The sequence below is a fragment of the Caloenas nicobarica genome, chromosome Z (assembly GCF_036013445.1).
Source record: "Caloenas nicobarica isolate bCalNic1 chromosome Z, bCalNic1.hap1, whole genome shotgun sequence".
NCBI classification, from domain to species: domain Eukaryota; kingdom Metazoa; phylum Chordata; class Aves; order Columbiformes; family Columbidae; genus Caloenas; species Caloenas nicobarica.
This window is the reverse complement of record NC_088284.1, coordinates 67,683,150-67,696,820: the sequence shown is the minus strand read 5'-3', so window position 1 is coordinate 67,696,820 and position 13,671 is coordinate 67,683,150. Positions and strand designations below refer to the sequence as shown.

General features: G+C 39.3%; 1 protein-coding gene across 4 annotated transcripts in view; it reads left to right on the top strand.

Moving 5' to 3' along the window:
- The window catches only part of TJP2 (tight junction protein 2), a 64,020-nt gene that overhangs the window by 32,169 nt on the left and 18,180 nt on the right, over positions 1-13,671 (top strand). For all 4 annotated transcript variants that reach the window (XM_065657895.1, XM_065657894.1, XM_065657893.1 and 1 more), the window contains 3 exons: positions 8,381-8,434; positions 11,202-11,326; positions 13,160-13,262. In XM_065657895.1, coding sequence (XP_065513967.1) covers positions 8,390-8,434; positions 11,202-11,326; positions 13,160-13,262 — 273 coding nt within the window. In that variant the 5' untranslated portion in view covers positions 8,381-8,389. The remainder of the gene's footprint in view (positions 1-8,380; positions 8,435-11,201; positions 11,327-13,159; positions 13,263-13,671) is intronic.

Sequence of the window (13,671 nt, the reverse complement as noted above, 5' to 3'; positions counted from 1 at the left end):
GTTCCTTGTATTTCCCTGCTCCTGGCTGGATAGCTGGACTCAAGAGTTGTGGTGCTCCTGGCTCTTCAGCTTACAACCTTGGCACTGGGTATTTTTTAAGAAGGAGTAGTTTTGCTAACTGGAAGCAAAATTCATAGTGAGATAGTGCTGAGCACAGTGTCAAGTAATCACTGTTGGTGTTGTGTTGCTGGATTCAAACTGTTCCTTAAAAGAAGTAAAACACACAAAAAACCCCCTTCATTATTTTCTGGTGAACAGTTCTCATTTGATGGTTTTAAAAGTTTTCATGCTCCTTAAGTAAACATTGGTCTTTGAATGCCTGGAATACACATTGTAGTGTTTGCCAGTGCTGCTGTAGGTAGAATTTACAAATTATAGGAAGTGAATAGTGTACTGTCTAAGTGAAACATGATTAAGAAATGTCTTTTGACATCATCACTTTTTTGCATTAGAAAGTTATGCCTGTGTTTTTGTATAATGACATTCAACTTATCAAATAAAGGAGTTTCTGCCTTGTTGAAGAGCACCTGCACATTATGTCTAGTGGATATTGTGGGGGACTATGGTGGGTCCGTGGGTTCCCTGACGGAGAGCATGGGAACAGAGATCAGCCTTGAAGATATTAAAGCCTGCCTGTGAGAAAGATGGGAGTAAAGGACCATCCGGAGATATTAAGGTGTACCCATGAGAGAGAAGGGATGCACGCGTAGAGAGAAGGGAGTAGAAGAGTAACATTGATGATAGAAAAATTTGCCAATGAGATGTTACTGCTGTAACTTGTAACCAATAGTGAAGAGACACATGAATTGGTAAAACTGTATAAAAATGCACTTGTGGCAATAAATGGCATCTACTACTTTCATCCTGGAAGAACTTGGTCTATGTCGTTTGTCCGTCTCAACCGCGACAGGATATCTTTTTGCAAACCATGTTTTATCACTTCTCTTCCTTTGAGCTGAGCCATTTATCATTCCGGTAACCTGTTTTTTCAGGATGATCTGTTGCTCTTCTGGGGGTTGTTGTATTGGTGCAGGAGCCTACATAAAAAAGTAGGAAGTGCTTCTCTGTATTAGAACATTTATTGGTAGAAAGTGAGGTACCTCTTTTTTGTGAATGTTGGCTGTGTTGCAAAACAGCCGTGGCTAAATAGTTTTTCTCATCCTTCTAGATCTTAATCAGAGGTCTACCATACCATATGCAGATACTTCATGAAAACATTTCATTCAGAACCTTCTTACTCCAAAGTGGCTTGAGCATCCTTCCTTACTGCATGGGGAAAGGCCTGGTAAAATTATGCTAATTAATAACACTTGGTGGGTTCTGGATATGCAGCTTGTGTTACGTATGTGATTGTCTTTTCATAGTTAATAGCCTAGGTAGACTATGGCCTACAGCTGAAAAAGAGGAGGTATGGACCTTCACACCACACACTGATACACATACAGATTGCTTTTTATTTCAGCCAGCCTCCAGTGTCTATTGAGGGGATCTTTCGGGCATCCTCCAGAAAGTGAGGTGGATCAGCATCTTTGAATGTCAATAAATCTAGGGCCATCCAGTTTTGTCTGTCGTAATTGCCTTTATGTAGGCAGGTGACATGTGAAGGCAGTTTCTGAATCCCCTGATAATGTATCTGGTCTTTGAGACCAGGTGTGCTGCCAGTGTCTTGATGCAGGTCTGGAGTCCTGCTACTTGGCTGGCTACTGCTGTCAGTGGCTAGAAGAGCCTCTGTCCCCATCCTTTACAGGTCGATGACTTTCAGTTAGACTTGAAAGTTCTTGATAATCTTCAGTATGGGAGTCTCTTTAGGGAAGACCCGGACTCAGCTTTCAAGGTTTTTATGCTTAAATCCATGGTAGCAAATGAAGGGGATGGGGTGAAGAAGGGCCTCTTTTTCGGCGCACTTCCATAATGGAGCCAACAAGTCTATTTCACAGCCTTGTCTAGATTATGTGTAAGGAAACACCGTTTTTCTTTGCTGGCTAGACAGGAAGAGACTAAAACAGACAGTGCTAGGTGTAAGACTTGTAGTTAGCTTTTCTGCTGGGGAGATCATGCTGAGGTAAGAAAGCTTTCTTCGCCTGGGTAAGTGGAGAGATGCTGCCTCCTGCTGTAAGGCTTTCTTGTGACATTCTGAGGTTGCTCTGTTGAGTTTTCTGGGTGTTCTGCTGTTTTTTGCAGTTCCAGTTTCTAGAACAGATCATCGTGCTTAGTTTTCTATTTATGTTTCCTCACAAGATTCATAAACATGTTGTTGTCTGGTTAGATTCCCACAAAGGACTAAGGTGTGTGTCTTTCATTGGAGCTGAGCTTGCTTTCAAGAAGTTTCAGTTTGAAATGTCTGTGGATAATAGGTGTCAATTAGGTGTGAAATGTGAGAGGCTTGTGTCTGTCATCTTGTGCTGGGGGTGAAGTTAGGCTTTAGTTTACTCTTTGTAAAGAGACAAGCAGGTAAGGTCAAAGGACAGCATCTGGGATAGTGCTTATTTGTAGCTCAAAAAACTTATTTCCATGTAATTTAAAAAAATGAAAAGAGGAATTCCTATCATGGAAAAATTGTTTTCCTCCAGAATGAAATATCCAAATGCAAAAGTCTTCATCTTCCTGTTAACTCATCAGTCTGTTCACAGCTCCTGTTGTGACTATGCAAGAAAACTTGTAGTAATATTCCTGGACTTCCAGATTTTTTTTTTTAATTTCTCTTCAGATTCCTTTTAAATTTTAGCATAGTCAATAGATAGTCTTTCTCATTTTTCTTTAGAGAAAAGACAATCCAAAATGAAGGAAGAATAGTCCTTGCTGTTATCACCACTACAGCTCAAGGACAATGTTTTGCCATTTTTGTTCTCTATGTCATCACAGTCTTTTTATATTTTTGGTGATATGTCTCTGTTTGGAGTGCTGTTGAAGCTCTGTCAGGCAAGGAGGAGGAGAGCTGAGACAGGGCTAGAGAGATCTCAAATATATCCTTACACTTGTTTCTGTTTCCTACTGTTTTTGTTAAAATAAATACATTTAAAACACAGTCTTGGAAGCTGTGAATGTGGGTCTGTCTGTTCAGAGGAATGAGTTTCTTCTTTAGAAGTGTTGATGGAAATTCTGAACTATTTTAAGCAAATTCTAATGACACTCTTAAACTACTTTCATCTGCATGTGTGCTCTCGAAATGGGAAGCCCCAGTCAGAGGCTGGTATCAGTGTGCTTGCTTCTCCCAGACCCCTGGGTGCAGGATAAAGAGTGTTGGCCTTCGGGAGCCCAGCGCTGGAGGTGCAAGCCTGTGTTCATCTGAGTTCTGGCTGGTGCAGAGATGGGGGTCACAGTCAAACTGCAGGATGTTGAGCTTAGTCTTGATTTTAAATGGAAAAAACAAACACAACAAACCCCCAAAAACCAAACAACAAACAAAAACCAACCAAAAAAACCCAAACCAAACAACAACAATGAAAAACAACAGCCCCCCCCCAATATTTTCCACTGCTGTCTGAATTCTTAAGCAGCTAAAAATGTTCCGCTAATGAAAAATGCAGTATGGGGATGGAGATTTTAGTTAGCATTGTGTACTGAACTTGGCCTGTGTTCCTATCTGTCACTGCCTGTGAAACTTACTTACACAAAGTCTAGGTGAAAAGTTCGCTTAAGGCTTAAATTTCACAGCCTTTTTTCAGCATACACAGAACTGATAGCTTGACCTATTTCCCACTGAAGTCGTCTGTTTGGCTGTATGATTAGCTTGTCATTCTTACAAATATTTTACTAAATGTTTGAGAGCAGAGGGAGTGTCTTGTTATTTGCGGCTTTTATAATTTTGTTTCTCTTTCCCTTTTTGCTTGCTGGAGCAAAATCCACAGTTCTGCAAGTGTTAATATGTGATTTTGCACACGCAGTTGACAGGATTACTGGCATGTATACAGTTATTTCTGCATAAGGACTTCCTGGATTCAGCAGTTAAATTGTTAAAACTCGGTAGAGGCTGCTAAACCACAGTGTTACTCAAGACAAGCGGTAATTTTTACTACGAAATATTATAGTTGGAATACGAATTTTCAAATAATTTGCACTGTGCTTCTTAAACCTTTTTTCTTTTAAAGTTTCGAGTAGGTTCCTGGTAGAGTTAGCCCATAAGTGCTTGGAAGAAGAATAACTTGCTACATATCAATTTGTTCCTGACACTTAATTTAAAAACCAACAAACAAAAATGTAATATTATGGTACTGCTTCTTTCTGGTGTTCCTTAAAGTGAGAGTTGGTTAAACTCGTAGGTTTCCCTACTGCGGTTTTGATGTGTTTCTGTGTGAAACTGATGGCAGGATTTGTTTGGGTATGTAGGCCACTATTGTATTAGAATTACATAACCCTGTTGAGTGGTGGAAACAGATGAAAAGACGGGGATGTGCAGCATCCCCTCACAGATTATATCCTGCAACAATGAAGACAGCTCAAGCTCTGCAGAGAATGTGGTCACATGCAGTCAAAAAGTTGGGGATTTTGAAAGGGCACGTGAGTTGCTTTTTGTTGCATGTTGCTCCAAGTCTTTTCTTCCCCTCCTCCCCTTGTATATTCCTCCCCTCTCTAACTCAGTTTTATAGCCAAATAACTGCTGTGGCAGGTCTTACGGTTTTGTTCTTCTCCCAGCGTGGAGGAAGTTGTATTCAGTGATCTCTCCGTAGCAAGTTACTGCATAAATCTCTGAAGGCTGTCAGTGAGAGCTGCAACAGCTGCTGCCTGTTAGTAGCACACAGACGATTTTAGCACTTCGACTACTTTCCTGCCAAAGATTCTGTTAAGCAGTCTGGTTTGCGTATGTAGAAAGCACCTGTCATTTTGGTATATGAGCATTAGGCAGATTTAAGCAAATCCTGACTACAGTGTTCTAATTAGAAATGGACTGACTTTAGTCACTAATGAATTTAGACTACCTAATTACAGTAATTTGCACTTACTGCAGGTAGCCTGCTATCTGTGTGAAACCTGGGTAGACTTGCAAACCAGTTACTGTTAGTAATTGGAGGTGGGGGTTTTAACCATTTTGCCTGCCTTTCTCTCTCCAGTGTTTTGGTGTGCAGTCTTACAGTGAAATTGTGATCCTATAAGGGATGCACAGGCTGTTTAGTATCCCTTTGTGTTCCCTTACAGATGAAGTGTGAAGAAATTGACAAGGTGATGGAGGCTTTTTGTAACCCATCCCTTGACACATTCAGAGGAGAGTCATATTATTAGATGTGGAATACAGGAATGTTGTGATTGCGGTGGAGACTTCAATCTTAGTTTCGATCAAGTCCTCAACTGATGATTTATAATATTTGTAGTCTCTCCCTCTCAATCTTCCCCATTAATCTGTCAGTGTGGGTTAGCATCATGGCAATGGCAAGCAGCAGTACATTTCATAATGTTAAAGAGATTATTACTTAGAAATTTGAGGGAGTACAGATGTGTTTCATGCCTTATTGGCTTCCAAGGTGACCATTCAGTTCTCTGAACTGTGTTACAGAACCTGCATAGCTTTATCAGTATGGCAGAACTAGTTCTGTTGTCTTGGTAATTGTGTTGCACAAAATGAGCTTTGCAAGTACATTGTGTACTTTCCTTCACTAACATAGCATACAGCAAATGGGAGAAAGTTTTGCAAGGAGCAGTTTCTAAAAGTGTATTACTTTAACAAATGCTTATGAATTTTAAAGTTAATTATTTAATTAGATTTGTTGAATGTTCAGTAACAGTTTCAAGCTAAAAGTAACCCCTCAAAATTTACACAGAAAGTACCTGAGACAGTCACTGATACTATGAGGAAATTTTTCTAGGCACAGATGAGATGATATTGTAGGCTCAACATCTTGCAAGACCCTAACTGTAGCATCTGTAGGCAGTAGTTTATCTTCCATTCTTACTGCTTATTTTTGTGACCAGATACCATGATACTTACTTGTCAGAGCAAAATAAACCTAACTCTGTTAGTTTACAATGTTTTTCTTTACTACACAATGCATCTCTCCAATTGTGCACAAGGTTTTGAGTTGTGCCACTGCTCATGGGAGGCCTAGTTTTCTGGAAATGAATTCCTGTAAGTTTACCTGTTTCATACCCAGAAATCCACTCTCAATAGCTTTACTGTGCTTTCCTTCATCCTTTCTCTGCAGTATTGTACTGAATAAGTAGTCATTTCTCAGGTCTTCCTTTAGCAGGTAGTGTATCAAAAGACCTGGTGGTAGAGTTTGTGGAAGAGTAAGGGAACTGTGCTGCTCTTTGTCCCCACAGGTAGTAAGCTCTTGTAGATTTCATCCTACCTGCCGTGCTATTTTGCCTGTGCAGAGCAGGACTCAGTATTTTGGGCTAGGAGGTGGTCCTCATAAGAACTGTATGCAATGCAGACTGAAATTAAGTGGTGTTCTTGTTGCACATGTAAGTTGTTGAGTCTTTTATACAGTGAGAAGGATGGAAAAAGGTTTTCTATCTCCCCTGCTTCTAAAGAATTTGAACCCATCTGCTTGTCCTTCAGATTTTATCCGTCATTGATACTGTCTTTCAGTTCTAAAACTTTCTTCAGTTAAGCCAACTGGAATTTAAATGACACTGAGGCCCTTCTTTACCACAGACAGGTTTTCTGCAAAGCTTAAAAATACCATATAGAAAAGTGGGACAGTGATGATGTAGCCAAGGTTCAGTAGTAGGTAAACTGTTTACATGTTTTCATATGTGCCAGACAAGCAAGCCTAGTCACTTCTATTTACCACAGCAACACAGAAAAAGTGCTTCGTTGAGGAAAAATTTTTTACTTATGGAGGGTTCAGTGTCAGCTAGTTGAAGAGTTAGACATGTCAGCTGGTTAAATGCAAATATCAGATAGAATTATTTCACCATGTGCTTCAGCAGAGTAGTTAATTGACCCAAGACATATGTGTTTTAATACTAACAGTTTAAACGCCACTCATTCTTGTCTGATCTAGACAAGTAGAAATTTAGAAATACTTACTTGTATTATTTTTAATATAAGCCATCCTCTCCATGTATTTTAAGTGAATTTTTTAATTAGACCCAAAAGGTTCTGGAAACTGGAGAGCAATATTCATTTTCTGAGAGTACAGTGGAAATTTAACACCGTTCAGTGTTGTGAAATTCCTGGTAAGGATGCTGAATGTTTTGTGTATTCCCTCAGGAACTCAGAGCAGGACTTATGTTATAAATTTGGTTTTCAATACATGAATGTGCAATGGAAAATGCAAACCTAGTTCCTCTTTGGAGTGCTCAGAATCCACGGGAAGAATACATTGTGGGGTTCTTTGCATTCAAGAAGCAGCATCCGTAGCTCGCTAAACAGTTTTATACTGCTAGAAGACTTACTCTGGAAACACAGGGCATACTTTAAAGTACAGGCATATCCTTCTTGTGCCACTTCTCTCTGTTGTTTTGGAATTTAGTTACCAGTAATCCCATAAATGCCTTTAAAAAGATGACTGAGTCAAAACTGAGCTTCTGTGTGAACATCAGTTTTCTGAGCAAACTCTTAGCTTTCCAAGAAGGAAGACCACTTTTGGCATTAAGGATGAATAAACCTAAGGCTTGAGTGTGTGCGTACACATACTTGTGCAATGCCTGGATATTTCTTCTGCAGTGCATCAAATATTGTGGCTCATTTTTCTCCTCATTTTACAGGGCAGGCACTGAAGGGTCTGGCTGTGTACTATATGATGCATCACAGCTGGGTGATTATTCTGTATTATATTTTTAAGCTGTGATGTTGGAAAGATTTCAGGTTATATCATGTAACATAAACTGATGAGTTCAGGATCAGTTTTAACTGGAAATGTGGGGGGGGAAAAAAAAAACCCGTTTCCGAGAAGTGTCACAGAAATGGATATGCCAGTGCTATATAGTGATACATGGTGTGTTCCTGTAAAATTTAATTTCATCAGAGGAAACTAAATAAATACTCATTTATGTAATTCACAGTGGACAAAACATTTTGTTAAATCCACATGAACATGAAGAAAAAGATCTGAAGGCTAGTTTGGTTTGAAAACCTCAGTTTCAACTGCTAATCTTATTGCATACTGGAAAGGAGAGGTATTAAGTATTTTGTGTGGCTATATAATGCTAGTGTGATCTGAATTAAATGATTTTGCTGAATGAGACTTTTCCAGAAAATCAGAATGAGCTGTTAAAATGGTGAAATCTGAAGAGATTCTATCACCCTGGACCTATTAATATTCTTTGTCTTTTTAGAGAAAAATCATCATTAACTGAAACACATACATTTCATACCAACTCTACCAAGTTATTAGAATACATGTATTAGTTTTATACATGTGTTTTAATGGGGTATTTCACATTTTAATTTAGATAGTTGTATGCTTTGTGTTTACTAATTCGTTTCTGTGTGCAACAGGCCCCAGGCATGGAAGAGCTGATATGGGAACAGTACACTGTGACCTTACAAAAGGTGAGTGAGTGCCTGTTATATTTTTAGTTTTCAAATATTCATGCACTGGTTTAGTCTAAGTATGTTTTACAGTAGATGTTATTAGCATATCTGAGTCCAGAATAGATTGAATTTGTTGTCCAAATCAGGTATGTTTTTCATGCTGAAGCTTAACTGCTAGTTACACAATAGTATGACTCTTTAAAATTAAATTAGCAATGTAAGTGCTGTATTTGCTACTGTTTGGTCTTTGTAATTACAGTACAATATAGCACATGCCAGCCACATAGCTAAATTCGTCATTGAATAAACTTAAAAACAAAGCACGTGGTTCTATAATAATCACTGAACATGATTCCACTGATTTCTTTTTATAAGCTTTAATATCTACCAGTCTAGAATCTAGAGGAAAATTACTGTCATCAAAATTTCTAAAATATGTGGATTATAGATCTCACTTTTAACAGTTCTTCCAAGAAAGTAGGAAGTGTCTCATTACTTAGAGTCCTGTTGAGTTAAAGAAAGTAGACCTTCTGTTTCTGAGTACTCTAATGGCCAGGCTGCCACGCCGTGGCACAGGATGTGTGCAGTGACGGTGGTCTTCCCAGCTGTTCTGATGATCTGAGTTCAGTTAGTACCTGTATGGCGCTGCGTATGTTTTTTTACATGTTCTGCAATGAACTCAACTTGATGACGTAAGTTAAAATTGTGATCTTTCCTACATGGCCTGTTTTATGTGCTGAGTTGTTGAGAAAGGATTCTTTCCAGGTTACAGAGGTAGACAGGAGAAACACTGCAGATAACAGAGCTTAGTTCCTGTAATTTCCAGCTTTTCAGATCTTGAATGTCTTGTAAATGAGCACTATTTCTTTGCCTCTGAGACAGGCTTATACTGCTGAGGTGACAAAGGGCCATTGGACTTGCTGCATCAGCCACTACCAATGAATTTTACCATTATTTTAAATTTCGTACTCTTTTGGCTTGAAGCGTCAGACTGTCTCCTGTAAAACTAAGGTGCAGCAAGTGAAATGCTGTTGAAAAAAAAAAAAAGAACAAAAAGCCAAACAAAAAACCCCAAACTTTTTTCCTTCTCAAAGAAATAACCATCTAACATTGACATTAGTGGAACACGAGCTGGCATATGATGTGAGCTGGGGGAAAAGCACCACTTTAATTTGGTGTATTACTTTGCCACTATCACTATGTTAAAACATTTTGTTTAAATGTGGCTTAATTTGTATTTTATAGTGATAGGAGGACTATGTTAAATAACTAACAAAATTAACCTGTGTGTTTAAAAAAATGTATGGTTTTCTGCACACCTTCTTGTCTGCAGTTCAGTTACACTAACAGTTCTCAGGTCTAGTGTTACAGACATGCTTCCTTCGCACCCTTTTACTTCCCTGATGTTGTGAATGCTATCTTAGGGCTTTTAGGGATCTGATATTTCTACGATGACCAGTTTCACAGAAATTACATATTTAAAATAATTGGTTGTGAGAGAGGATGATCATAGAATCATAAAATCACTTCAGTTGGAAGAGACCCTCAGGATCATAGAGCCTAACCATAACCTAACCTAACTCTAGCACTAAACTATGTCCCTAAGAACCTTGTCTAAATGCCTTTTAAACACCTCCAGGGATGGTGACTCCACCACTTCCCTGGGCAGCCTGGTCCAATGCCTGACAACCCTTTCCGTGAAGAAATTGTTCTTAATATCCAATCTGAACCTCCCCTGGCACAACTTGAAATCACTTTCTCTCGTCCTACCACTTGCTACTTGAGAGAAGAGACCAACCCCCTCCACGCTACAAGCTCCTTTCAGGTAGTTGCAGACAGCGACAAGGTCTCCCCTCAGCCTCCTTTTCTCCAGGCCAAACAGCCCCAGCTCCCTCAGCCGCTCCTCATCAGACTTGTGCTCCAGGCCCCTCACCAGCTTCATTGCCCTTCTCTGAACTCTCTCCAGCACCTCAATGTCCTTCTTATGATGAGGGGCCCAAAACTGAACGCAGGATTCAAGGTGGGGCCTCACCAGTGCTGAGTACAGGGGGATGATCATTTCTCTAGTCCTGCTGGCCACACTATTTCTGGTACAAGCCAGGCTGCTGTTGGCTTTTTGGCCACCCGGACACACTGCTGGCTCATGTTCAGCTGCTGTCAGTCAACACCCCCAGATCCTTTTCCTCCAGGCAGTTTCCAGCCACTCTTCCCTGAGCCTGTAGCGCTGCCTGGGGTTGTTGTGACCCAAGTGCAGGACCCGGCACTTGGCCTTGTTGAACCTCATCATAGAGAATTCACAAGTTCAGTGCTTGCTTGTTGTTATCAGCCATGATCTTGTTTAGCTTGATCAAGAAGTAGTTGTTACAAACTAGATAGCAATTATAGTGAAGATAATATCCTAGAAAAGCTGGTCCACTTTCCTAGGCATCACTCAAAAAATAATTTATCTAGCAATAAATTTCGTATGAATAACCAGTAGAGCAAAATGCAGGCTAAGTTAGTGAGTCCTTTGCTTAATTACTCACCATCACAAGGCTGTAGACTGAGGTTTTAGAACACAGGAACATGTCATCTTGTTACATGGGTTTGTAAACTCATTCTTTATAAATCTACAGGTACTGTGTATTTATGCAACTCTGCACACAACTGTCATTTTAAATAATACCTAGGTAGAGTGCCATTACAGGAACATTCATGTTACTCTTCCTTCTCTCTATCAAACTTTCTATGGATGGAATTGAATTTTGTTATAATTGTTTTTGTTGTATTTGTTTTTGTTGCAAAGGATTCAAAACGCGGATTTGGGATTGCAGTTTCTGGTGGCAGAGATAATCCTCATTTTGAAAATGGTGAAACATCAATAGTAATTTCCGATGTTCTCCTGGGTGGTCCAGCAGATGGATTACTTCAGTAAGCAATTTCTTATTTCTTTGTCTGGTTTATTTTAAGGGTATGGCTGAAGAAAATAATATAGAAATGAAGTGTTTCTGTAGTACTTCTGGTAACATTGTCCTTGGTGAGGCAATGTCTACCGTGGACAAGTAATTTTAAATCTGTAGGCTGAGATAAACAGTTTCTGTTCCACTGCTGATCAGTTTTTATTCCTTTCACCTGGAATACCTGATGAGAACTTGACAATTTGGAGGAATGCCAAAGTTGTGCAGTAATAGTGATTCAAAAGAGTAGATTCTGGCCATTTTGCCACACACGAATTTTTGGTGAGCTAATGAAAAGGCTGACATGGGAGCAGTTGTTGAAGGACTGAATAAAAGGATTCTTGTGAAGCCGGTAACAAACCATTCTCAATATAAATGCACAAAACCTTCGTTTTGTATCAGTGATCCCTGCACAACACCACTCTCATCCGTCCTGTTCCGTAATCGTCTGTGATTTGGGAATAAAATCACGTTCACAAATTATGTAAGATCCTAGGTAAATTGATGATAAGGCAATACCAAGCAATTTGAGCACATTCAGACAAAACACGTTCTGAAGAAAACAGAATGCAAAGCCGTTCCTCTGACAAACCAAGGAATATAGTTCTAACCTTCAGCGTGTGTGGGAATTACAATCCAGCAATGCATTTTATGGTAAAGTGGGGTCTTGATACAGTGTTACAACATTAAGTTTGATACCATCTTTATATATGTGGGCTGTGAAGAGAGCTATTTTAACTCTGCCATAAAGCCCGGATGAAACTGATCCTGGAATATAATGTGTTGTTCTGGCATATTCATTCAGTAAAAGGAATTGGAAGGGTAAGAAAAGAGGCACAAAAATCGTTCAGAAGGTAGAGAAAGTGCCTTATAAAGAGAGGCTTAAAGTATGTAATCTTCTTATTTAAAAAGAAGATTGTGATGTGACTTGATTACAGTGAAGAGAAAATAACGAGTGCTGAAGATTTCTTCTATCTAGCAAAAAATGGCACAGTAGCCAGTAATTGTTTGAGCTAATGCTTCACTGTAAAGCTAGTAACTGATGGTTTGTTTGTTTTAAATCTCCTGCACTGTTTGTGCTGAAATGCTTTTCTGGAAGATACGGTTTTTAATTAGTCATGTGTTATGGGGCTGTCTCCTGGGGGTAACTGAGTTCAGTCTTAATGGTTCATTTGACATGCAAGAGATCTGAATAGACAAGTTAGTAATACTTTTGGCCTGTACTTTAAGGCAGGGAGGACTTTTTGTGTATTATAGTTTGGTTGGTTTCCCCACCCCCCCACCGACAATCATCTTTCTTCAGAGTAGATGGGACCTGAATGCCAGTGTTTCAGAGAAGTGTACTGAAGTGGTACTTGTCAAGATTTGTCTGAACACCGCTATGGCTGCAGCAGTTTGAAGGTCTCTTGAAATTCTTATGTTGGTGTGAAAAACATCTAGCACTAGGTATGAAAGGCTAAGAGTTCTGAAAGAACTTAAAAAAAAGTTTTAATGGTCACCACAAATATTCTTTAAAAAACCAAAATCTTATTTGACATTATTGCAAGGTACTTAAGTGGGACATAGTACATGTACAAAGATGTGCACTGCTACCCAAAGTCTGGTTTTTAAACATACTGAAAGCTTCTTCTAGCGTCCAGGTATTGTAGGGTTTGTGTAACAAGCACAGTTTTTAAGCAAAACTCTCTGTTAAAATGAATGAAATCCATAGCTTTCCCTGAAAAGAAAAAGAAATTTTGCTCTGGGGTTTTCATGGAGACTCATCTTAAATCCCGTTTTTCTTCTTTTTTCCCTCCCCCACTTCCAGAGAAAATGACCGGGTGGTCATCGTTAACGGCACCCCAATGGAAAATGTTCCACATTCTTTTGCAGTCCAACAGCTTAGGAAAAGTGGAAAAGTGGCCACCATTGTAAGTAAATTACAAATTTATTCACTCTACAGTGGTAGGTACCTGTGTAACCAGCCAAGGTTTTGTTTTTCTTCTATGAAGTGTATTATACATGCATAAAGCAAAGCAAGCCTTTGCCCAGTAGAATGTACAAAGTAAATAAAACAAAGACAAGACATCACTTCTACAGGTGAAACAAATGGAAGTTAAACAAGTATTACAGCATTATCCTGTTGAAAAATTGTGAATAAAATGTATGCCCTCAGTTTTTAATTTTACTGAATTATGAGTAATAGTTGGAAAAAAATGAAAGTTACATGAGGCAAACGATGTCCTGCATACGCAGACCATGTGCAAGGATTTGCTGTCCAGGTTGGCTTTCATTAGTTAAGGGAGGCATCTGCTGCTCTCTCTTCTGGGCATTTGTCGT